We start from the raw sequence: 27010 nt of genomic DNA on the forward strand, positions 1-27010 counted from the left end.
TGCGATAATTTTTTTTACAAAAATTTTGAACCGTCCTCTAGAATGATATAAATTTTTAGATATCGACGAATGCAAAACCATACCCGATCTGTGCAAGAATGGCCTTTGCATCAATACCCTCGGCTCTTACAGATGCATTTGCAATAAAGGCTACAAGGCTGATAAATCTGGCATTCAATGTATCGGTAAGTTTCTTCAACCGTTTAAGAGAAACTGCTGGACTGACGAGCGAACTCCGAAAGCGTTTCACACATATACACATCTAAACATGAATATATTTACGACACATACATAATCTCTGTGAACCTGGCATATGACTTTCGGAAAATTAATTTTTTTATATGAAAACAGTATTTTGTTTATAGTTGTTTGTAATAACAATAATTTCGTTTGTAGTTAAAAGAATTAAAAGAAATATCAAAATTTAAAAAAAATGACACACTCGACATTGAGATATTTTAAATCCGCTTGCGCAGTCTTTTTTAGAATCGTTTGTAGTTGTTTGTAATGCTTTTCGTTTCGTTTATGAACGAACTGTTTGAAAGTTATAATAATTTAAATAAATGGCCAAGAATGAAGTTTGTCATTTTTTTAAGATAGCGCAAATCTACTTGCGCAGTGCTTATATTGTCTAAGTAATTATAAATGTAGCAATATTGATATTAGCCAAGAAAAAATTGAAAAAAAATGAACGCAGATTTGTCATGGGGAAAAGTTGTCCTCAATAAAACTTAAAAAATATTTGTAATTGAAACATAAAAAAGAATTTGTTTTTATATCTAACGAAAATAAACTTTTGCTTATATTGTCTTATATTGTCTTAATAATTATAAATGTAGTAATATTATTATTAGCAACAAAATAAAATGAATACAGATTTGTCACGAAAAAAATTGTTATAACTTTTGAACAGTTCGACTACAAATAAAACGAAAAGCACTACAAACAACTACAAACGATTTTAAAAAAGACTGCACAAGCAGATTTGCGCTATCTTAAAAAATGACAAAATTCACTCTTTGGCATTTGTTTAAATTGTTATAACTTTTGAACAGTTTGACTACAAACAAAACTAAAAATATTACAAACAACTACAAACGATTCTAAAAAAGACTGCGCAAGCGGATGTAAAATATTTTAATGTCGGGTGCAAGTCATTTTTTAAAATTTTGATGGATCTTTTAATGGATTGAACTACAAACGAAATTATTGTTACTACAAACAACTACAAACAAAATACTAACTGTTTTCATATAAAAAAGTTAATTTTTCGAAAGTCGGATACCAGGTTCACAGAGGTACATACATACACTCATATATATTTCTGCACACACATATGAAACCTACCTAATAAACTTTACATAAATGATAGTGTACTAGCACTCAGACAGTCTCTTCTCTGTTCATTTCTCCTATAAGCTTCCAAATCATATTTTGGAAGCTTATAGGAAGTCTTAAATGGAAGTCTTAATGGAAGTCTTAAAATATTCTTATATATTGAATAAATATAGATGGTTAGATTCTGTTTGAATACACACTTAGTATTATTTATATCAAGTGAAGTATAAGTGGCATAGGTGATAACAGGAAATTACAATATAGAAATTTTTCTTGTTTTTTTTTTTTTATATATTGTTTTATAGCTATTCATATTTATTTTGACATTTTCTCTTATTCTGGAAAGGGATTTTTTATTTAAATTAAAAAAAGCGAAGAAATTAGAGAAATATGAAATATATGTTTAGTAAAACAGAATAGTCCAGCATCCTCTTAAGCTTAATAAATAAGCAGCTTTGTGACTTGTGATGAATAACGAATTGGAATTGCAGACATTAATGAGTGCGAACTTACGCCGAAACCGTGCAAGTATAACTGTCAGAACACCGAGGGTAGCTTTATCTGCTCATGTCCATCGGGTTTCATCCTAAACCCCGACGGTATCAGCTGCAGAGATTTGGACGAATGCGCAACGGGAAATCATCTGTGCCAGCAAAATTGCATAAATACTCCGGGAAGTTACACTTGCGATTGTCAGGAGGGCTACATCCAACAAGGAGACGCATGCCACGGTTATGCCTTTTTCAATTTGTTACTTTGTTATTTAAAAATTAATACATATGTAGGAATTTATACGTATTATAAAAATGTGCCAACTATTCAAATACAAATCGAATCGATTCAATTCGGACTTAAATTTCTATAATTCGAATCTGAAGCTATTAAAAAATTTCGAATCTAACAATTTTCAAATACATATATTTTTTGATAATCTTATAAATTATATTTCTCGTTAAAAATTATTTTTTCACAATAAAACAAAGGTACATTCCGTTTCACACATATGTATACATAATGTACGACAATAATTACGTGTTGTTAATTAAAAAAGTTGCATTTAATTTGATTATAGTTATATTATTTAATTTGACTCAAGTCGAGTGAAATTTTGTCGATTTGGAATTGAAAAAAATGAGATCCGATTCATCGTCAAAAATTCTTCGCACATCTCTAATACATCTCTAGTAAATGCTTTTACTATAAGATACGCTTTTAATAAATAATTTATAATCTCACTTATTTTCGCAATGTTTTTTCCAGATATAAATGAATGTGATCAACCAGGTATATGCCCGAAACCTGGCAAATGTATTAATACATTAGGTAGTTTTCAATGTATTTGCCCCAGAGGATTCAAACTTGATCATACCGGACGATTTTGTACAGATCACAATGAATGTAGCGATGATGCTAATTGTGAGCATGGTTGTCAGGTAATTGCTATTTAATAAAAAATTTTGGAAAACTTTGGAAAAAGAAAGTTAGTAGCATTAGAGAAAGCTATAAGAAGAGCTATACGGAGAACTATAAGAAAAGTTATAAGATCCTGATTTTTAGAACCTCATGGGGAGTTATCGCTGTGGGTGTCCGGACGGTTTTGTACAACATTTATACCATAGTCAGTGCATAGACGAAAATGAATGTAATACTTCACCATGCGGCGACAGCACTTGCATTAATACAATTGGCAGTTACAAATGTGGCTGTCCTGACGGTTATCAATTTGACAACAATTTAGCCATTTGTATTCAGGTACATTTTTCAATTTCTTTTTCAATACATTCAAAATTATACCTGTTTTATTATATTCTTCTTTTGAATAAAGCCTCTTTTAAGAAAAAAAAATATATATATATTCATTTTTCATTTCTGTTTTAAATTCTCTAAAGGTAAGCGCTGGCTGTCTTGGTAGTCCATGCGCTTTTGGATGTACTCCTAATGGGGCTAATGGATTTATTTGTGGCTGCCCAACTGGTTATCAACGAATAGGACAGGTCTGTTTCCCAATTATATCAATCAGAATAAGAAAAAGTCTTGAATTTTTATTTTTAAAATTTAATAAGATTGAGATATTCATTATAGGGTCATTGTTTGTCTACCATTAATCCATCGCATCAAGGACGCTACGATGAGGACATCGGTAATGTGCCAACTTTCCAAATCAATCCCGATCCTTATCATATACCGCCAGCCGACGATAAGATAATTTCCACGGAAGGCTGTTTCTCGTGCAAGGTATGCATCTATTTTCTTCTTATCACGATAATGAAATGAACATAAATTTTTAAATTAGATAAATGGAAAAGAGCGATACAGAAGAGGTGCCAGGAACAGATCAGTAGGTGGAGGAATCAGAGCGAAGAGGAATGAGATAAAGAAGAAACTTCGAAACGTTAGGCGGAAGAGGCATCATCACGGAACAGAACACTTGCTTAAAATCAATTTGCGTCAAACAAGACATCGCACGCGGATTATCAAGCTGCAATCTGCCATCCAGGTAATTTAACTTAACTTCGATCAATTTTAAATATATTTTATTTTAAAAAAAGTCTCTATAATCTTTGCATATGAGAAAATAAGAATGCGTTAAATCGCTTGCCATAAGTTATTCGACTATACTTTTCATGATAGTTTCCATATATTCTAGGGAAAAAAAAATACATTTTACATAAACAAACATTACAAAAAGATTTATTTATTAAAAAATTTATAAAGAAAAAGCTTTCTTCATAGTTTTACCATGACTTGACAATCTATATACAAAATTTTGAAATGTGACAAATTTCTTTAATGAATAAAAAAAAGGCATTTTGGATATAAACGGTCTTAACCTCTTCGGCATCTACTTCAGCATTTTTATATAGTGAAGATAATAAAAAAATCCAACATATATAAATCCAATATATCGTCAAGGCGCGTCTTGTCTTTCAAAAATGATTCACTAAAATAATTGGCAACTCATATCATTATCATGTCACAGGGCGAGGATGTGGACTACACCATCACACGGGGCAACAAAGACGGGCACTTTGAGATCATTAGGGAACATGGCATTTCCGCTCTACACTTTCGGCACCGATTGAAAACACCAGGAGAATTTCATATAGTCATTCACGGTCGATCCAAGAATGTGACTGCAACGAGAACGGAATGGGAAAGACCGCTAACGTTTGCAATCCATCTCATAGTCACGGAATAACATCGGGAAAAAGATTCGGGATAATCGAATTATTTGAGAAGACCACTGCCCAACACTGCGTAACGCTTTCTCTTAGTCAATTTTGCGAAATTATTTTGAGCTACGGCGAAGTATTAAAAACACCAACGTACGTATAAGAGAGAAATACAAGATAATAACGGATAATAAAAGCTAAGAACGAATAACAGAACATCCTATTCTCGGAAAGTTTGGAATTTTTTAAGTATAGTAATGATTGAGAAGGAGGAGCGCCTTCCTTGACCTTTTGTGTTCACTCGCATGCATAAATTACATTATTTAGCTGCCAGATAATAAATATATTATTTTACAAATGATAATTACTCTTTACGACTGCCAGCTTATAACATCTTCGTTAATTTCATACTCTCAATGCATTTATTGAATGCTTCGTTTTTCTCATCAATCAAGAAAATTTATATAAATAAAATAATTCTAATAATAAATATTTTATCAGTGTTGATTAATCAGAAGTCGAAGAATATTAAACTAATAATTCTCTGTGCGTCGTCAAGAAAAAAGTGTTCTCTCGCTCTACTGCCTATAATATTATTACGTAAATGCGATTAGATTAGAAATGACACACTAGATGTACAAACGCGCTAGATTACTGTAGCTTTAAGTAAGCGAACGCACGTGTACACATATACAAAAGAAGATATAGCTTTATATATATATATACATATATATATATTTATATAAATTTTAACTTGAAACAAAAAACATGGCACGGAATATTTCACTTATAAAATCAGTACATAATGTGCTTAAAAATTTCAAAGAGAATTTATTATTTTGTCGTTATAGCCGTTTGATTATGTCATTATTTCGTGTCCACATTGTAGTAAAGATTTTAATTATGTATAATACACTACAGAACATGTCAGTATAATAAAGATGTGAATAGAATTTATCTCTCTGTCTCTCTCTCTCTCTCTCTCTCTCTCTCTCTCTCTCTCTCTCTCTCTCTCTCTACATTTTTACTATTGTTAAAAAAAAATCACATAAATAAATTAGCGATAGCTTTAACACATTCTGTATCACTGTTCACTTTTTCTCACTTATTCTCTCTCTCTCTCTCTCTCTCTCTCTCTCTCTCTCTCTCTCTCTCTCTCTCTTTCTTTGCAGTGATTTTTCTTTATACAAAAATATTTGCAGAAATTTTTAAATAGGTATTTTTATCACATTTTATATATTGATTTAATATATTTACTTGTATATTAGATATATGTAGTTGCGTTATTTTGTTTATTTCATATTCGAGAATTTATTTAAAGTATCAGAACTTACTTTCAAAAACTTCTGATTATATATTACACGACAAAAATCAAATTGAAAAAAACTATTGTGATGGAAATATGTTTTAATTTTCGGAAAGTATTCCAAACTTATATGTCATGTCGTGCACATAAACTTTTCCAGGATGCAAGCAGCAAAAGGGAAAGTGGTCAACAGTATGAAAATAATTTTGAGGCGACAAAGCAAATCCATCATGACAACGATAGGGAATACCTCCTTTGCCATAAATTTCAGTTGTTTCTTCCTTTGCAATTTTTTTTGCCTATTAAAGATATTTTCACTAACTCATGAGAAATATATTTATTTTTATATCAAGAAAATAAACTAAATTTTAGAATCTCAATAGAAATTTAGAAAATCGTTAAAAATAATTCATTAAATTAGATACAATTAAATTAAAAATTAATTAATATTAACTGTCAGATAACTTGAAATCTTTAAATTGATAAATATAATTTAATATTAACTTAAGATAATTACGATATATATTTTATTTAATTCTAAAATTAAATAAAATTTAAAATTATATTATGACGTTAAAACAAAATTTCATTTTGTATTTACCAATTCCAAAGCATTAAGTCGTACGTTCTTGTAGTCTCCCCCTTCTTTTAGATCGGGAGGATAAACATGTTGACGTGGTAATTCATTGCCAGTATAAACTCGCAATACAGGTTGGTTCGAATAAACCTCCAAAAATCGTCCGGAAGTAAGATGTAAAATTCTTGTCATATAATTAATAAAATAAATTTATTTTTAAAGGAAAACATTTTATATTGTAGCATTATAAAATTTTGAAATTAAATTTTAAATCAATTTAAAATTTAAAATTTAAAATTAATTGATTGATTAATTTTAAATTTAAAATTAAGTAATGCTAAAAAAGACCTGGCCTTGCGTAAATTTTCTGTGTCTTCTATTAAGAGTATACATACTATACTCTTTAATTTGACACTTGCAAAGCTTTATGATTATCGTTTGTTTTGTTTAATATCTGGCGAACAACAAAAATGGAAGATTTTAAAAGCATTGCAAGCTTCAAATAGAATGCAAATCTGAAATGGACTCTAAGATAATAGAAGAATATAGATATTATCGACTGTTGATATAAATATATGAATAAAGCATATAATATATGTATATTAAATTTATAATTTTTTATTATTATTATACAGATGTTCAATAAAAAATAATTACAAAATAGTAATATCATTGTATATTGCAAAAGTGCAAATTTTTTATCTATAATTATCTACTGCATGAATAGCTTGGTAATAATAAAAGTGCAGTAGTTTAAGCTAGTTAGGATAACAATAAATCATTAAATTCATATTATATTACAAATTATCTCAATTTTTATTGCTATGCAAATTTCTATAAGACCGGCCATCTTTAATAATATCTTACTAGGTCTGAGTATTACCGTGCGTGGAAACGATAACACCAACAACTGGGACTGTTGATACATAGATTGTGGTTGTAACCACCACCTGATACATCAAATAATCGACGTTGGTTCAATTGTGCTGGTAAACGCAGCTCGAAAACTGTACCATCCACTGGATATGTAATAATGGACGGCAAATTATTGACGTTCATGGAGATCCAACTATTGGCATTAACCGTGAGTACATGTTTCTTCAATTCCTTCGAACCTGTACCCTATTAAATCGTTTTAGTATCCTTTTAGAAAAATTTTGAGTAATTAATCAACAATTGGAAAATAGATTTAAACTTATGGATTTTTTTTATGGAACCTTTATCTCTTTGTACTGTACTATGTTTTTGATTTTCAAAATATTCTCAAAATATTCTCAAAATAATAAACATTAAAATTTATCGATTTCAAATTTTAATTTTCAAAAGTTCTCTTAATTTTATAAACTGATACGACGAATATTAAATATTATTTTTTTCTTCTATTTAAAAAACCTATGTATGCTAAGTTAAAAAAATATATGTAAAATATAGATAAAATTATAAAAATGTATATAAAATAATTTCGATATATTGATATTAGGATTTTTTCGTAATTTTATAAATATCGTGATTATATATAAATATATGTTATTATATTCTCTAAGAAACAAATGCTTTCTATCTTACGTGTCCGGCGAGATTGAACAAACAGTAATTAGTAATATTGACGGGGATGGACTTTGTGCTGGTGGCACGGATATTAATGTGAAGTTGATTATCATCCGTCCACGTGTATTTTATTTGCGTTAACACATCACCAGGATATCTTTGGTTGCCACGACTCAAATGCGACATCACCTCGTCGACAATATAAAACAAGCGATAATTTTAACAATTTCACGGCTTGATTTCAGGGAATAAGTTTCCATCCTACCACTCGATTGTTCACTATCTGCGACTGCCAATTAGCATTATCGAACGCGACCGTATCGTTATTGAAACAATCCTTTCCAGCCCCGTCGTTAATCGACAAAGGATAAATTACGTTGTCGAGATGCATTGGACCGCCGGAAATACAATTGGCAACGCGGCCAATGATGCTTCCCATATATCTGTTCTTCAAATATCCTAATTACAAGTTAGCAACGACAGTAAAGAGCCTCACTTAAAATATAAATGACTAAACGCTATATTATACTCATATATTTTTAATACACGTAACTTCTAATGTAACTTAAAAAAAAAAAAAAGGGAAAGAAAGATGTCATACAATAATAAGTTTGATTTAGTTTAAAAAATTTTATTAATTTGTTTTAGAAAAGCTACTTGTTTGAGTAAAGTCTTTACCGTCCATGTCATCAAATCCTAAAACAACATCGGTTAAGTTACCATCTTGATTGCGAACTTTGATTGATTGGATACCGGCACCCCAAGATATTAGACGCACAATCGCCTTATGTTTATTTGTCAAGGTGTATCTGTTTACATCAGAAATGACAAATTTACATTAAGATAATTCATTAATTAAAAGCGACCCTTTAATATACAGAGCAACGTATTTAGCTTGTTCATTCTCGTTAAATTTTCTATTCAAATTTAACAACAAAGAACAAAGAAGTTTCATTATATATATAGAGCTTTTGCAAAATGTCTAACTCCAATGATAATTATCAGATATTCAAAACAAAGCGGTTGAAGCTATAATTAATGAGAATCTTGCAATACCTTCTGACGATCTCGCGTGATTTCTCCAATGCAGTGCTAAGCCTTGGCACAAATCCAAAGCCGTCCTCTTCAATCAAAGTATTCCCGAAGTACATGATTCAGAGCTCAAGCGAATATTGAAATTTCAAGAATTATTCATCCTTTTCTATCACTCTTCAAAATTATATTTTATTTATTTTAAACATCTCAATTTACTGGAGAAGGTAATCAATTGCAATGATTACTGGAAAATTTGAAAGAAGTAGTTTCGAAAGAAGCGTGTCTAGCCTCTAATTTGAAACGTTTAAGTCGACAACTTCAAATGCTTACTTTTTTGCTACTTACTTTCAAACTTCAGTTTTATTAACGCATCGTCGTCGAGACATTGTCACTTTCTGCATTCTGTCAGTTTGACATTTCTACTGCAAATTATTTGTGAATAAATTAATCGCGGAAATTAATCATTAATTTCTCATTTGACGTGCCAATATATAATTAATATAATCAAGTTTACGTATTGTAATTCAGATATTCAAAAATGCTATAGAAGAGAGAAAAAAATACATTTTTTAAGAATATATTTTATGTACGCCCTTAAACTGATATTAATTTTAAAGTTGAATTTTTAATCACCTATTAACGAATTAATCATATTAATATAGTTTATAATACTTGTCAAAAGTTGGAGTACACATTATCTTTTCCGATTTAATTAAAAAGAGAAGAGTGAATAAGCATTCAAAAATATTTTATTGATATAATAAAAAAATATAAACTATATAATTCGAACACGTTTCGAATGTATCGACGATCCTTATTTAAATTTCTTCTTTAGTCATCTCTCAACGCTCATGTATAAAAAGAATATTCCGGAAGAATATTCCGGAAGCGCATTTCATTCTGTAATTCGATGTATTGTGATTGTCCACATTCTGCACCTGACAACCCCTCCCGCTTCCCTCTTCTCGACAACGCTGTCGAGCGTGTCGGGAAAAAAAATCGCGGTGGATCGCGGTGTCACACACGATTCGATTATCCCGAGGGCTACCGCTCCCTTTATCGTCCCTGGTACGCGGCCCGATCGGGGGAGCCCCCCAGACTCCCCCCCCCTCCCGCTTCCGCCCCGCGCTTTAAAACAATCGATGGAAATAATTACATTAATGGCGTCGCCGACAAGAGAGCGCGGCGCAACCCGGGCACCACCTCTTCCCTCCTCCCTCGCTCGGAAAGGCATCCCTCGAATGGGGAGCGGAGCGGGCACCTCAACGGAAACGTAACACGCTCTCTCTCTCTCCGCTCACCCCCGCTAACGCCGTGCGGCGCGGTGCGAGCTGTACAGAATGGCGCGCTCGCACCATCTCGCGCGGCGCGGCGCGCGAGCGAACCCGCGCGAGCTTTCTTCGTCACAATGGCGTAATGCCATTCTCGACGCGGTAACGCGACAATGGTGCCGCATCCCGCCGCTGGAAAGTAATTATCTTAATGTTCTGACGAGCCGGTGCGGAATGGAGACACTCGCTGGAAACGACGACAACGACGCTGACGACGACGACGACGACGACGACGACGACGACGACGACGACGATACAACGCAATTCGTCGTCGGGGACGAAGAGGGGAGTGGGGAGAGTTTCGTGGCTCCCGTGGCGGATTCGTCTTGCGTCAACCCGTTCTTGTCGCCGGGAACGGCGAGTGCGAATGCGATCGATGTGCGAAAATCGCGAATCCCGATGGCTCACTCGCTTGCGCAAAGTGACGCATTTAGGTATTATTGTTAAATTAAGTTACATATTCACGACGAATCTTGTGTACCAGAGAACTAAGAGAGATGTCGCGTCTCTTTCGTTTCCAATCTTTCATCATTGTAATAAAAGAGTGACAAGAGTAAAATAGATATTACAAATATAAAGAATGCAAATATATTCTTATCCATCGTATTTAAAATTACAATATTATTTAACATATTTTTTAATTTATAAAGATTTAATCCTCAATTCCACTAAGAATACGAAAGGATCTACTCTTTAACGTATTAAACGTTAATCAATTTATTAGAAAGAGAAGAAGAAAGCAAATTTTTTCTTCAAACATAATGTATGACGTGTTTTCTAGAAAACGTTTTCGTATATGATATACATATATACATACATATATATATACATATATGCATACAATATCAGAACACACTCGCAAATCCCCGTATAGTCCCCACGATTTCGTATGCCTCGTGAGCATAATCTCACTCCCAATCGATTATACAGAAAATCGTGCAGAATCCGAAGGCCTCGACAGAAGAGGAATCCATAATTCCATTGGTGCGCCTGCAAGCGAGTGATCCTTTGTCACAGGTCCTAGAACGGTGGAAAGAGGGTTGTACGGAATACTCTGAAAAGAGAGAGCGAGAGAGAAAGGAAGAGGGGGAGAGAGAGAGAGAGAGAGAGAGAGAGAGAGAGAGAGAGAGAAAACGTGCGTTTTACCGTGACCACGCAGCTTGTATTAACCCCCTTCTATTCTGGCACCCTCTCCTCCCTCTTTGCTCGCCCTTCTCTTTCCGATCTCAATTAGTCATTACGTCTCACAGCATAGCGATGCCCTTCTCGAAACTCCCTCTACGTCCGCGCTTGGTTTCCGCATTAATTGCGTCTCGACGACGCTTGCACCTCCTACCTCTCCTTTTATACAGGGTGTTTTCAAAAGGATTAGTGTCGACGCCACGAGGCGCATAATTCGACCAAAACCCGTTTTCCCACCCTCAAAGAAATCAAATCGGCAGCTAATCCACCCTTAACTCAGCGCGCACTCATCGAATCGGAAGCTTTCTAAGAATTGCTGGAACGATATTTTCCGATAATGACTACGTTACATGTTATTAATGACATCACTGTTGATTTTCTAAAGATCCTAAAGGCAATGCGTGCAACTGTTTCAGGACAAATTCGCTTTATGTTCTTCTTTCAAACGGCATTCTTAAAGGAAGAAAAAGAATGAGTGTCTACGTAGATCAAAGTTATGAAAAAACCGAGTTGTGGAAAAATCTTATCTCAAATCTCGACGGTCCAGTCTGTCTCGAACGCGTTTTTTCAGATTTCTAAAACTTCTATCTTCGTGTCACACGGCTTTTACGGAAGAAACACCCCGTAGATCGTACACGTGCACGTGTACCTACTATGTGTGCACACGGTGGATTTCAGCGCAAGTCACACGAACGGATTCTAGGGTTGCACTTGGTCGACCCTTTCCGCGCTGCCGTCCTTCCCATTCCCCTCTCCGCCTCCCGCCCTCTTCGTCCGATCCTCCGGTACCGTTGGATACAACCCACCCACCCACCTACGAAACGGGGAGGCAGTCGCTAATTACGCAACGCGTTCGAGCGTACGCTTCAGGGGGTAGCGACGTGGCGCCGCGATCCGGATTTCTCTCCTCCGCTTCTTCCCTCTTCCTCCCTTTCCCTCTCCGTTGCGCATTCGTGATCTCGCACAGGTTTTCCTGTACCCATGCCCTCTTCCTATCTTGCACCCTTAAGCTGCATCCCCAACCAGCGAGCGCAAAGACTCCATAATTTAAACCATAATTGCAATAATCTTTTAAAAAATATATATCATATACTACGTATCTATTTTTTTTTTCTAATTTTTGTAAGAAGGAAAATAAATGAATTTTACCTTCCATGGAATTAAAAATAAAAAAAATGTAGATTACCCGATTTTATTATTATGATAATTTTATTTTTATTATTGTACAATTATTTGGAATTATTAAAACTTTCGGAAGACTTTTGCAGTTGCTGCCAATCTGTCTGTAAACAATTCCAACATGTCTTTAAAATGTTTAGCCCTAACATATAATCTCTAAATTTCTGTCTTTTTTTATTGAAATTCTAACGCCTTGGGATCTGTTGGCAGACTTATTGCGAACGGAGCTTTATCTACCTATTCTCCCACGTCTTTGCGATCGCCCATAATCAACCAAATGCGGCGTTCCACCTGCTGCGAGCTTGCAGGACGCAGCTTCCACCAGTTCCTGCCGGTGTGACATCTCGCTCCGCCGGTCGAGCAACCGACTTAATTTGTCGAGGATCAATGTCGGGAACGCTACGTGAATAATCTCCCGCATATCCGAATCACACGCTCCGCCTATATGCGAAAGACGACGTTACATCATCAGCGCGGGAGGATTATTAATTAACTGTCATCCTAATTGCCAACTAAGTGAAATCATCTGATTTTTTTATCGCCTCTCGTGTAAGATTGCGATGAATATTTTGACTCATTAAATGCGTTTACTGAATTCTCGCAATAAAATCTTGAATTTTATAATCAAATATTTAATAATTTTTTTCAAATTTATACAAATATCATATCAACTTATCAAGCACACCTTAATTTTTTTTATCAATAGACGACAGAATTTTCAAGGTGCGATAAAGGTTCGTTAAATGAAATATTGGATTCCGCATCCTTCGAATTTAAATCTGGAATAAAATCTAAGAGCGATCACTCTCTCGTTATCGCGAAAACAACAAATTTTCATGGACGGGCACGAACGAAGATCCACAAGGGTAAGGAGGGGAGGAAACGCATAAAGGGAAAGAGGGACAATATCGGGCGGGCTATACTTAAATTACCTAGGAAGCATTCATACGTGGGATAAGCATTGTCATCCCAAGGGATTGTCTCGCAGACACCTCACGAGCACGCTTTATACTATAGGGGTGCCGCAGAAGTGGAAGAAGCTTGAGGAGTAGGGGGGGAGAGGGAGGGCAGGAGAAACCTTTATTAGGTAGATAAGCGAGATGCGAGTGCGTTATATAGATGCCCATCCTCGTTTTACTCACTTCAATGCCTAATGGAATTGAGTTCTTGCAAGGGAAAGAGCCTCCCCCCCTCTTTCTCCTCCTCGTCATCCTCCTCCTCCTTCTCCTCCTCTTCCTCTCATCGGCCAGGCAGGAAAAGAAGGGGCTGCGGGGGAGGGAAGGGAGGCGGACGACGGCGAGGACATGAGATAATTGGTATTTTGTCTCGCCGAATCCTTTGTGCCTGGAGTTTTAATTGACTTCGAGATTTTTCAATACCAATTTGCACCCGACTGCATGCGGGCAAGAATGTGTGTACATATATACATATATATATATATATATATATATATATATATATATATATATATCTACACACGTATTTGTGTATTTGTATGCGCGCATGAGAGAGATATTCGCGGAGAGGCCGACGGAATGGCGGCCACGTCGCCGGATTTTTTCCGCGACGGAAGAGACGTGCTCCTCGTTTTTCCTTCCGCCACCTTTGTCGACGCCACGACGAGGGTGGGTTTTGTTTTTCGGGGTGGCGCACCCTGGCGAGATAATAAATTATTAGCTGACGGGCTTGCTTTTCTAGACTTTTTTGTCCAATCGTGCCGAGATCGATGATGAAGTGACGAATGTTTTCGACAAATAATTTCGCGACTGTAAAACCTTATAAAAGCAGATCCGTCGCTTCAACAAATAATAATTTTGTGTCATAATGTTGCTTTTTATTAAAATGAATTCGTCATTCTCTTAATATGACTCTTTACTTACTAAGATAAATTACGTTTTCAGTTTGATTCTTTTTTCAATAAATGTTGTATGTGATTGATTCAATTTAGTATCATAAAATTATTTACACTTTATATATACATAATGTGAATGATGAAGTTAAGATTACATTTGCCTACAACTTACATAATTAAAACATTCTGTTTAATTCCTGCTCGTCCACGCGTGGTTCTCATTTTTATCTTATAAGTATTGATAAAATTTTTATTAAACAGCTCTTTGTCATGCAATGCCAGACAACAGAATTTTAACTGAGATAATTAATAAAGGCTTATTGATATTTATTGAGATGATATATTCTTACACAATATACAGAAGGGAGAGAGGTGTTTGATCGTGGCGGCGAGAAGATAGCAAAAAAAAAAAGAAAACGATCATAATAAAAGAGCATAACAAAACAACTAATATTGTTCGCCGGGAAAGAAAGGGAGAAGTGAACTATTGCATCGTTCTATTCGTTCACATCACTGAATGTCCTCCGGGAAGGCAAGAGAGGATGGGTCAGGACAGCGACAGAGGGGCAATTCGAGATTGGGAAAAGGGGGCAGGCGCTCTCTCCTTTTGCCGCTTTTCATTCTAATCCAAGTGCCCTGTCGTCGAGAGGATTTTTTGCATTGTACTCACAGATTTCCCATAGGAGGGTAACCGTCAGATTTCGCCCGGTATTGTTTCACGGAAGCTGTCGCTCTCCTCCTGCCCTCCCATCTTCTTCTCTCTTCTTCTATGTATATACGGGCGCGCGCGCGCGCGTGTGTGTGTGTGTATGTGTGTGTGTGTGTGTATGTAAACTAAATAGGGTCGAAACTCGCTCTAGAGCAGATTCTCGATTGATTACTCGTCGACGACGACGAAAAGACGGCGTAAAGGGGGTTGCGTGATAAGAAAACAAAACTCCAAACGTTCGCTTGATCATTTTACATTTAGTGAATTATATTATACAAATGTCACTTAACACTGCACGTTTTTTATTTGTCGATGTCAAGATTTGAAATTTACATAATTAAATTTAGATTATCGAAATATTTTAGAAGATAATAAATTAATATTTTAATATTATAATAATTAAAATATTTTGAAAAACTTGCGTTACTCTTTGAAACTTTTATTTAGAATACTTTTAAAGAACGATCGCATCAATCGAGATATTAAAAATTAAGAAATATTAAAATTATTTATTGTATACAGAATGTCCACTGTTCAATAGCATCTTTCCTTACTGAAAAATAAGTCGAAAATCCCGAATCTTTTTTCCAATAAGTCTTATAAAAAAATATTTTTAAATAAAATTTATCTATCAATTTTTTTGAAACCCGAGAATAATCACTTGAAGTGATTTTTATTTATTTAAGAATGAAAAAAATCAAGCTTATGCTTTTTATTCGTTTAGTTTAATATTTTAAAAATTTCTATTTATTTTTTTATAAAAAAAAAATGATGAATAAATTTATATCCCATAATGTCCTCAGATATTAATAAATTAATAATATTCAATGTATTCATAATAATAGTTTTTAAATAAAGTGATTTTGAATAATATCGCAGCTAATTATTTATATAAAATGATATTAAATGACAACTTCCTGGTTAAATGATTTTCTCACTTCGAGGTCGAGCAGGTAGAAAAAGCTATTCTTTATGATTTTCTTCTCACTTTTTCCGTATGCGGAGTTTTCCATCTGATGCAGGAAAAAGAAAGATAGCAAAATCTAAGGTAGCATGCTTCATTGATGACACAACAATGAATAAAATAAGAGACAAAAGAGGAGAACATCAAAGTCAAGGAAAACAGGTAGTCTATCGACAAAACTATTGCCATTAAGGATACAACTTCAGTTTAGTTCACTTTGCAGAAGCTAGCAAGTCAAAACTAGCGAGTGAAAGCGTTAATTTTAATAAAATTAGAAAGTTGACTAAAAGTTGTTACTAAAAAAAAAAAAAAATCTGTTGTAAGAGAGATTACAAAGAATGTTATCTACATATATAAGGTAATACAAAATTTTTGCTTTTATTTTTCTTTTCTATTCTTTTTAAATAAATATATGAATAGAATATTGATCAAGCACGTTAAAATATACAAATACGTAATATCAACCATTTCTTAATCAGAGAGGATCTTTAGCGTTTAATAACTTTTCCTATTTTTTAATTTATATAAATTCAAGAAGATTTGCTTTTGCCTACTGCGTGCTATTATTTTTTACTTTTAACTGGACTTGTAACAAACAAACAAAGTCAGAATTATTTCTCCGTTTCCTAATATATTCATACTTAATAATTAATTGACAATCGTCCAAGAAATTTATTTTGAAAAATATCATATCAAGATCCACAACACGGAATAAACGTCAGTAAGCATAATCTTATCTGTCTTATCATTAGCTACAGATAATTTTTTTTTTTTTTTCGTATAGATATAGATGTATAGAGAGTCCCCGTGAGAGGGGGAAGATTCGGACTTTGATTACGCATTACATTACAAGTCCGTTAAAAGTTATGGCATGCAGCCTAAACCAATCTTAAATTTATATAAATCAAAAAAATAGAAAGAATTATATATATTAGACATCAGAAAGAACCTGATTGACAAAAAATATATATCTATTCGTTCTGTTTTTTTAAAGCGCTATTATCATGCAACTTGGCCCTACCGGTGGTAGGACGATATGGGAACGAAGCCAGTCAATAACGACTGGTCTATGCGCTATTTGTACTTGGTCGTATCGAGGTAATCGATAATAATAATTGCAGTCAACGCGGTATATCGCGCCGAGGTGGCCCGCTCCGCTCCGCTTGCGAACTGCAAAGTAGTGTGACTACGGCGCGACGAAGTGGGACGAAGCGCAGCGAAGTTACACGAGAACGCAAATCCGACGACCAATGGTGCACGAGGGGCCGGTCGATGGGTGGTCGACGGATCAGGCAGTCGACCTTCGAATACGACCGGCGAAGCTACGCCCATAAACGTAGGTCGCGCGTGGGGTTCGACAGTGGACCCGACGGAGAGGGAAGGGACTCGTTGAGAAAGACAGCGATGGACAATGAGTCAGCTGTCAGGCACGCAGGCGTCTCTCAGTATAATTCAGCAACTGGACTAAGTCAACCGAACTCGCGATGAGCACGAATATTGAGGCACGAATACTAGGTAGAGGTGTAGTGTTCGGACACCGGACAGTGACTTGGTGGTCCATTAAAGAAGATTTAGTTTTATTATTTTTTACGAGTAATTTTAAATAAGGAGTACTATCGATCTATCTTATTGTGATAGTAACTGACATCGAAAGAAGAAACAAACAAATTCAAAGAAATTTGAGAGCATATTATATCAATTGTGTGTAACTCTTCTTGGAATTAAAGATTCAGAATGGAAAGAAGAGAAGGAGTGAAGATCGAAGGAATTACAATATCAAAGATTATTTTTGTGAAAATGTGCAAAGTGTTTGGAACAATTCAAATATACATAAATTGAGACGATATTAATTTGTATCTTTCCAAGATACGATAATATTCTGACCAGAAAGAATTAAATTAATTAGTACAAGAACTGAAAATAAAGTGTTAGTTAACTTATAAATATCTAATATTTAGTTTAAGTCATAAATCTGATATAATAATATCAATGTTATCGATACACGACCTGAATAGTTGGCTCTGTCCGACATGACATTTCCCGTTTATATTTATTTTAAATAATCCTGTAGAAATTTTATTGGTGAAAGTGTGCCTGTATCGGTTAAACATGACTAGATTTGTTTTAAATCAAGATGTCTCGTATGATTCATGCTCAGGGGCCAGTTTGAATTTGGACGCAAGTTCGAACATCGGATTCGATATGCTCCCATCTCATTATCCTCCGATGTACTATCCGTTTTCCAATACAATTTCACCCGACGTAACAAAGGCCATAAGAGATACCGGGCAACAGATACCTATGCAACAAGAGGAACATATCAAGAGGCCCATGAACGCGTTCATGGTGTGGTCCCGCCAAAAGCGGAAGGAGATCGCGATGGAGAATCCAAAAATGCACAATTCGCAGATTTCAAAGATACTCGGTGCGACTTGGAAGACACTCACCGACGAGGATAAAACCCCTTTCGTCGAGCAGGCGAAGTATCTGCGCAGTCAGCACATGAAGGACTATCCGAATTACAAATATCGACCTCGAAAAAAGTTGAAAGCAGGTTCCGCTGGCAAGTCCGTGTCCGGCATGTGCATCCCTACGAGGCCTTGCACCAGTTTCCCACTATCGTCGGTTTACCCCACGCCGATCGTCACTCCTCCTGCTATACATCATCCGCTGAGCTATCATCCGTATCACGGGACCGTTCATTTCAAGGCAGTGAACCCAAACTCACCGTCCACGTCGGCTACAATCGCTGACGGCAACAATAACGCATCCTTGGATAGTCTATATCATTTCTACTCGATGTCATCGACGGTTGGTAATGCAACTACATTGTCACACCTGAATCCGCTCTTCTCGAGCAGCCATCATACGTTGGGAGCCAACAGCCTCCATTCTCAGCTGATGTTTTCCCCCTCGCCCGGACCTAACAGTGCCGTCGTCAACAATTACGATACTGGTATATCGCAATCTACCTCGTTGCCGATGCAACCCCCTGGGACAACGTCTACCCTAGATCCTGATATGTTTCATAGATTTGATGCGGTAAAAAAAATTAATAATTATATCTTCCAAATTACAACCGACATGCGAAATGATTAAAAATATTGTAAAACAATCTCCTCTCAGCTCAAGAAAAATTTCGCCCTATTATTGTTTTGTAATTTTTATTATTTAAATTTCTACTTATCAAAAAACAGACAGAATTTATTTATTAGATTACTCTATTTTTCTGATTCTTTATGACAAAGTGTTACTTTTCTATTTCAAATCTTTCAAACGATCTCTGATGAGTGTACTAAAACAAAAATATAACAACAACTAAGAATTTTTATCTTCTTGCTTGAGCAATTGCTTTATTATTACAAGTAATTTAATATATTAATTGGCTTGAATTTCTTAATACGTTAAAAGAAAGACTAGTAAAAGGAAAGAAGCATTGAAAGGAACAAATCTCAAAAAAATATCTGTATTCAACATTGTCTATTATTTTTGAGTCAATTCGTAAAAAAAGAAATTACTTTTGGACATCAACTGATTCGATTCCATCCAATAGTTAGTAGATGTCGGCAATGTCGTCTCGCTGTTAACGAGGCGGATAATTGAATTAGCATATTAATGCGACAGAACAATGGAGTCGTTTAGGCCCGGATTCGTTTTGTCTCGTCCAATGGGTTTTATTGTAGAGTACGGTTTCTGATGAATAGCCACAGCCTAACCCTCCACGAGGTGCCGCGTTGTTTCCAAATAATGTTTCCTAATTATGGATGCACTTTTAAGTAATCTAGCCTGTAACAAGGGCAATAATTATTTATCAAACGTATCAAATAAGAAAAATAAATAAATTAATTGTAAAAAATATCATATAATTTAATGATTAATTTTATAAATTATATTACATGTGTATCGGCAGGCGATTTGACTATCAGAGAAAATATTTATTTAGATGTTATATGCTACAAATTTGACAAACAAATTTTAACTATTTTAATTATTCTTTACTTATTTTAATTCAATTTTCTTTACTCGTACAATTCTTTTTACAATTCTTATTTTACAATTTTATATATTTTATATATAATAATTTTATATATAATAATTAATGTTGTATATTTTTATAAGTTTTGTATGTATATATATATATATATATATATATATATAGAGAGAGAGAGAGAGAGAGAGAGAGAGAGAGAGAAAGAGACTACAAAAAATCTCTAATATCTTAATAAAATATATTTAAAAAAATCTTTTATACAGAAAGTTTCAAAAGTACTATGATATTGATTAATACACAGATGGCGTCGTTGTTGATATTTTTCTTATAGAGATTACTTTTTTATACGAAATTATATAATTAATATATTTTTTTACTTAATTTATAATTCTTTTAGTTTCTGGATATAACAGTACTAAAATAAAGTTATCAAAAAATAACTTTCAAGATTATTTTATTACTTTATTCTGCTACGTATTACTGTTCATAAATTACTGATTGCTGGACACACTCAAAATTAAAATAAAATAAAATCGTAAATTTTTCAAGCAATGTTTCAATTCGCGACAAATAATTTTTGTTATTTTATAATCAAAAAGTACCTAAATAAAAAAAATTACGCAAAAACATATTTTATTTTAAAAAATGATAGGGTTTTTATAAACAATTTATTTTATATTTATATTTTGTATTATCAACATATTCTAGAGTAAGCCATAAAATATCTCATTCTTTAAATCATTTTTGTAACTAACTCTATTGTTTGATAATTTTATCTTAATATTTTATTCAATCTTTCCCTTAAAATAACTAAAGAAATCATATTATTAAAAAAATTATGATTCTATTAAAAAAAAAAAATAATGTCCACGCTGGCGCCATCTCCAAATAAATCAATATGCATCATTCTATCTTTATTGCTCATTAATTATTTTTATCATAAAACAACAAACAAAGATAGAATAACGCGATAGCACTATTTCGCTCTCCGAACGCAATCTATATGTAAAAAATATAAACATATAAAAAGTTTAATATTGTTATACATAAAATTTAAAAACATAAAAGAACTGTAGAAAGAATTATTCAACAATTAAACAGAAAAAAGAATTAAAACAAATAAAAAATAATTGACATTATTCAAATTTATTTATTTTAACTATTTTTATTTTTGCACACGTGCGTGCGTGCGTGCGTGTGTGCGCGCGCGCGCGCGCGCGCGCGCGTGTGTGTGTGTGTGTGTGTGTGTTTTATTATGACATATTGAACAAATGTTAATTGCAATAATTACAAATATATTCAATATTCCAGATATATTAATGCTATTAATTATTATATAAATAATTTATATAATTTGTAAAAAAATATAATTTAAAGTTCTAATCTAATTGTAATTGTTTCAGTACTCACAATGAAGAATGAAGAAATGCCATAAGTATCGAATATGACGCAAGCACTGCTTATCTAAATTTATATGTATTAGTAATATTATTATATTTATAAATAATATATATAGTAAGAAAATATTGTACAGAGAAAAGGAAAACCATAAATACTATAGTATCTAAACAATAGAATAACAAGGATACATAGAATAACAAATTCCGTAACTTTTTTGTTAGAATTAAAAAAAATAAAAGACACTAGAAAGATGTCGAACAGGCAATTAAATTATTAGACAATTTATAAATTTAAAATTTAATCAATAAGATTTTTAAAAAAATCTTGTCTCTTTATAATTTTATAAAATCTGACTCATCAATAAATAATTTATACGAGTAAGACAAACAATTTTTGATAATAAACAATGTTTCTTGAACAATATTTATAAACATATACACTATTTGTTAAAAATTTGATACAATATCTCTCTCAATTAAATTAAAAGAAATAGAACAAATAAATTTTAAAAATATTTTGTTGATATAATATAAGAAAAATATTGTTACTAAATTTGTATAATTTATATAATAATATAATTATATTTTTATTTTTTTATATCATAATACAGAAAAGAAAATATTTTTGTAAGTTTATTTATATCGTTATTTTTAATTTAACTAGAAAAGATAGCATGTGAGATTGTGTAAGATTTATTGTAAATTTAATATTGTAAATTTATATGTAAATTATTATTATTTATTTATTTGATATATTATTTCAATTTTAAGGTTTAAATTTGTTTACTTTATTTAATACTTCAATCTGAACATTAAAGAATTCTTATGACATAATTTGTTTTCCATTCTCTCGCTTGCTAATATGTGATCGATTATCAAATATGATAAATAATGTACATAAATATAGAAATATAAAATATAGATAAATTTATAAATATAGATATATGATAATCGATGAAATGAAATATAAAGTGTATATATTTTATTTGTTTGAGATAGATAATTACGTCGAATATCAATATTTGTTGGTCCATCATACAGTTGGTTGCATGGTCATATGATACTGAAAAAAGAATTATATGCTTTTTTTCATTGTTCAACATGATAAGAAATAAAAAATTATTATATTTTTGTAAAATTCAAGCTTTTAAATTAAAAGAGTATTTAAGATAAAATAAGAATATAAAAGTAAAAATATGAAGGCCAATAAAAGTAGCTTTACACAATTACAGTTGACTACATCTGACAATCTTGCCATTTTATTTAATTCATGCTACCACTAAAATGATAAATTAAATATGGATTCTCTTTACAATATTTATAGGGTTTATTTAACTTTTGTTTCTGTTATTTATTGTAATTGATTCTGTCTATTTTTTTCATCATAATGACTTTTTTGTTACATATCTTCATGTTCTTCCGATTTTGACATATTTTAATTTTCTTATTATTATCAATTTATATATTAGCGACTAATGACTATAAATAAAATTAAAATGTTTCCCATAATAATAATAATATGCATTAAATACATATATATTTAATAAAATAACATTTCTTAATTGCTCATTTATTAACCTTCACATTCTTATTTATGCAAAATTCAAATATTGTTCAAAAATTTACAATTGTATTAAATCGTAAAACATAAAAAAAAAGGTGAAAGAAGATAAAAAGAATACTAGAAGAAAATGAAGAAAATTTTTCAGTTTTTTCATTCTTCCGATGTTTCTTTATTTCACAATTATGGAATTTCATCTAATTAAAGCTGTTGAGGGATGTTTAAAAAAAACATTAAATTACAATGTTATTATCGACAGAGCAAAAAATGTTCTGTGAAACACAGAATGTAAGTATATATATATATGTCTGTGTCTGCGTGCGTGTGTGTGTGTATAATAAATCTTAGAAGCGATAGTTTTGTCAATCCTTGTTAATAAAAGAAATATTTAGAAAAGCTTATACTATATTTATTATATTACGTTTCAGGAAAAATTACTTATTTTATTATTTAAGTTATCAACAATATATTGCGTTATAACAAGAGGCTACCATTGTACTTATTAATTATATTTACATATATGATCATTAATTATTAATTTTTCTTTTTCTTAATTTTTTTTAATTGTGACCTGTATTCATACTCTTCAATTTGGCAGATTTTATCTTTAACAATATTTATTAATTAAGTTATTTCTGCCTTAATCTTGAGCAAACGTATTTCCGTCATTATGATTATGTTTTTCGTATTTGTTGAGATTATAATTTTTGATATAGCTTTTTGAGATTGTTTGTATATTTATTGTATATATTTATTTATTTTCTGTTCGTATCGATCAATTTATTTATAACTTATGATCGACTTTATTTATTGACATTACTTTTAATTATTATTATGACTAATAATATTCGATAAAAAGTCAAAATTGCCTCAATTTTATAACTTTAAGAGATAAATAAATGTGTTTAACATTTTTAACTTACGTCTTTCTCTTTGCTCTTAGCTTTATTAACTTTATATATTTATTTTGTAACCATAAGTTTTATGTTACATTAATTGTTAATTATTTAATATTTTTCAAATATCACAATTACTTCCGATATTATTTCTGATGAAACAGAATTACATGATCTTAACAATATCAAGCATTTATTATCAAACAATAAACGTTGCAATTACTCCAACGTTAATTTTAATTTTAACGATCAATTTTTGACGTTTTTGCATCATTTCGATTAGATGTTTAAAAGGATTTAAGTTTAAATCGTCTATTTTATCAATTGAATGTAACAATTTTCGTAAAAAGATTATCATATGTATTATGCTTATAGCTTCAGAAGTCTTGTTTTTCATAATTAAAATGACTATATGTATTAACGTATGTATTTACGGCATAGATTTCATGCCTAAAAAAAAAATTTTTTTAAATTAATCTTTTTACTACTTTTTGCTACTTTCATATTTTATCAATTTATTTTATATCTTATCAAAATTATCAATTATTTGCTTTATATAAAAATTCTATAATTTGTAGATATTTACAAACTCGATTTCCTTTCTCTTCTTACAAACAAATTATACAAAGAAGTAACATTGAATTCTTAAAATTAAGCTTAAGCACCTAATATGATACAAAAAATTTATACAAAAATTTGTGCATATGAGTGCATAAGGATATAAATATATGTATGCACATATGCTCAGTTACGTATATGTAGATTTCCCATCGAAATTTGCCCTTTACTTTAATTTACATCTTTTTAAAAGATGTTTATTTATGATCATCTTATCTATCCTTTATCCATAGATATTGTTTTTTAAGAAATACAAAAATTCAATTACGGCAATTATTTTAGCGAGTGATTACAGTAGTACAATTAATAATGTCATCTATTAAGGTCAATCTTATAAAAGATATTTTACTTTATTTTACATTTTTATTCCTTGAAAAAAGTAGAAAAAATTTCGAGAATATATCTCAAGATATTCAAATATATGGTTAACGCATCGAAATGCTAGATATACCCAATCGAAACATTTTTTAACTACTAAGTTAGCTGTCAAGTAATATTATCTATTGTAACTGTTATCAGATTAACTATATTCTTTTATTGTGTTAAAATACATATGTTATCTAAAGTAATAAAATTTTAATTGGTATGCTTAAATTAATATGATTATAAGTAAACATATAAGCGAGTGTAGCATAATAGACAGCGCACTGATCTACTATGCTAGAGGTCCCAGGTTTCGGCAGAGCCAAAAATATTTACGTTCTCTCCTCTCGGAAGGCAATGGCAAACCATCGAGACTTTGCCATGAGCGTCTCTCTCTCAGCAAAAAATTTGCCGTTTGGAACCGGCGTTAAACTGTAGGTGTCTATCTATGTATAATTATCGTACACATCACAGGTACAGAGAGAGAGATCACCACGCTCGAACACGAACAATAGAACTAGGAAGAAAAACTGTGTACTAGAAAAATTGTATACTTTGTTAAGAAAACGATATAGTAATAAGAACGGTAATTTTTTTGTTGCAGCAATGAAATTAGTTTCAACAAATCATAATTAGCTACGGCGATGATAATTTTTTTTTTATATATATTAAATATTTTTCAGTGAATTTCGCCGATTTTGTGTTCTATAATCTAAGCAAATCTATATAATACATGCAATAAGACATGATGATAATGTTTCAATCAAGTTATATATTTGCAGCACAGACATTACTACATTTAATAGAAATGAAATTTTGGATTGATTAAAAAATAGTTGAAGTGCACATTAATATCTCATAGTCCAACACTTTCCAATCTCATCATTTCTCAATAGAAAGTAAAATTTTAGAATATCTATCAATGAATTTTTTTATTTTATATTAATAGATTTCATTGCAACATATTTGCAATAAAAATTTAGTATCGAAAGCTTCGAAACCGTCATGAAGAAATAGTTGAATAGTATTTTTAAATATTATTTAATATAGTATTTTTAAATATAAATTTGACAGTCCTTCCATTTGCATAATGCAATTCAAGATATGAGGCATGTGAAAGATTAACCAATTTATTGCCAAGATTTCTTCAAGATTGACGTCTGTGCATTCAGGCATTTTCCATATGTCAACATTGTATTAAGCTAATCACAAGACTCGAAATGCTCATTCAGGATTGCTTTCGGATCTAAAGGATAATAAATATATTTTACTAAAAAACATTTAATAGTTTCATAATGGCAATCGGTTCCTTTTGCTTGTCAAACCCAGAAAGTAACCACCCAGGGATTGCTTGCCTTGAAAAGATATTAAAGCTTTATTCCCATTTGCTTTCAATGCATTGTCTTCTGGATTAGACACAACTGAGTTTTTCCTAGTATAGCCATCATTCAAGGAAATAAAATAAAATATCGCTTTTAGAAGTTAGATACGGAAGTTTTATTTTCTACGGTATAAAATAAAACTTCCGTTTTGAATTTGAATTTTGAATAAATATAAATTATATATTGTACATAATGCAAATATTATAAAGTTAAATATGCGACAAGTAGTAAAATTAAAATTTAAAGATTGTTGACTAAAAATACAGAACCGATTTATATTGTGTACACATTAATATTGGCGGTTTATTTCTGGAAAAAAAGTAAATTTTTCTTTTCTGCTGAATAGCTGAAATTCACAGAATAGCTGAAAATCAACAGAGAATATAATAACTATAATTATAATTATATTAAATGCCAATCGGAGAAGGTTAAATAATTTTTTTCCGTAACAGTTTCTCAAATACTTTTGCATATAATGGACTGCATTTGCGGAAATATATAAAACAACATTTATATTATAACATTTACACATCACATTTACATATCACAAATTAGATTAGAATTAGAATTTCACACATATAATTTAGTCGTTTATATTTCGGATA

The 27010-nt window shown here is 31.9% G+C and overlaps 5 protein-coding genes across 12 annotated transcripts in view; 3 read left to right on the forward strand and 2 right to left on the reverse strand.

The window, feature by feature from the left end:
* Positions 1–5468, forward strand: part of LOC105434172 (fibrillin-2) — a 41373-nt gene extending 35905 nt beyond the window's left edge. For 7 of the 8 annotated variants that reach the window (XM_089073359.1, XM_089073360.1, XM_089073362.1 and 4 more), the window contains 8 exons: positions 60–185; positions 1830–2069; positions 2599–2771; positions 2896–3090; positions 3228–3332; positions 3421–3573; positions 3632–3835; positions 4319–5468. In XM_089073359.1, the coding sequence (XP_088929485.1) occupies positions 60–185; positions 1830–2069; positions 2599–2771; positions 2896–3090; positions 3228–3332; positions 3421–3573; positions 3632–3835; positions 4319–4537 (1415 nt within the window). In that variant the 3' untranslated portion in view covers positions 4538–5468. Of the gene's footprint in view, positions 1–59; positions 186–1829; positions 2070–2598; positions 2772–2895; positions 3091–3227; positions 3333–3420; positions 3574–3631; positions 3836–4318 lie in introns of those variants that run through there. The other variant, XM_089073365.1, reaches the window with a different exon arrangement.
* Positions 5469–6303: 835 nt separating this feature from the next.
* Positions 6304–8517, reverse strand: LOC148937342 (galactose mutarotase-like). The gene is made up of 3 exons (XM_089073699.1): positions 7961–8517; positions 7278–7516; positions 6304–6593 (listed from the first exon to the last, which is right to left on the reverse strand). The coding sequence occupies exons 1-3, from the start codon at positions 8126–8128 to the stop codon at positions 6404–6406; spliced, it is 597 nt and encodes a 198-aa protein (XP_088929825.1). The 5' UTR covers positions 8129–8517; the 3' UTR covers positions 6304–6403.
* Positions 8184–9093, reverse strand: LOC105434171 (galactose mutarotase-like). The gene is made up of 3 exons (XM_089073700.1): positions 8999–9093; positions 8600–8751; positions 8184–8401 (listed from the first exon to the last, which is right to left on the reverse strand). Exons 1-3 carry the CDS (start codon positions 9091–9093, stop codon positions 8184–8186), a joined length of 465 nt encoding a protein of 154 aa, XP_088929826.1.
* Positions 9094–10344: 1251 nt separating this feature from the next.
* LOC148937343 (uncharacterized) lies at positions 10345–13454 on the forward strand. The gene is made up of 2 exons (XM_089073597.1): positions 10345–10742; positions 12880–13454. Exons 1-2 carry the CDS (start codon positions 10483–10485, stop codon positions 13007–13009), a joined length of 390 nt encoding a protein of 129 aa, XP_088929723.1. The 5' UTR covers positions 10345–10482; the 3' UTR covers positions 13010–13454.
* Positions 13455–17489: 4035 nt separating this feature from the next.
* On the forward strand, positions 17490–24624 carry LOC105434010 (uncharacterized). Its single transcript, XM_011649561.2, has 2 exons — positions 17490–19236; positions 21589–24624. Exons 1-2 carry the CDS (start codon positions 18304–18306, stop codon positions 21598–21600), a joined length of 945 nt encoding a protein of 314 aa, XP_011647863.2. The 5' UTR covers positions 17490–18303; the 3' UTR covers positions 21601–24624.
* The last annotated feature ends 2386 nt before the right edge of the window (positions 24625–27010 follow it).

Source organism: Pogonomyrmex barbatus, unplaced genomic scaffold (genome assembly GCF_055798465.1).
Source record: "Pogonomyrmex barbatus isolate J1 unplaced genomic scaffold, ASM5579846v1 scaffold15, whole genome shotgun sequence".
NCBI lineage: Eukaryota > Metazoa > Arthropoda > Insecta > Hymenoptera > Formicidae > Pogonomyrmex > Pogonomyrmex barbatus.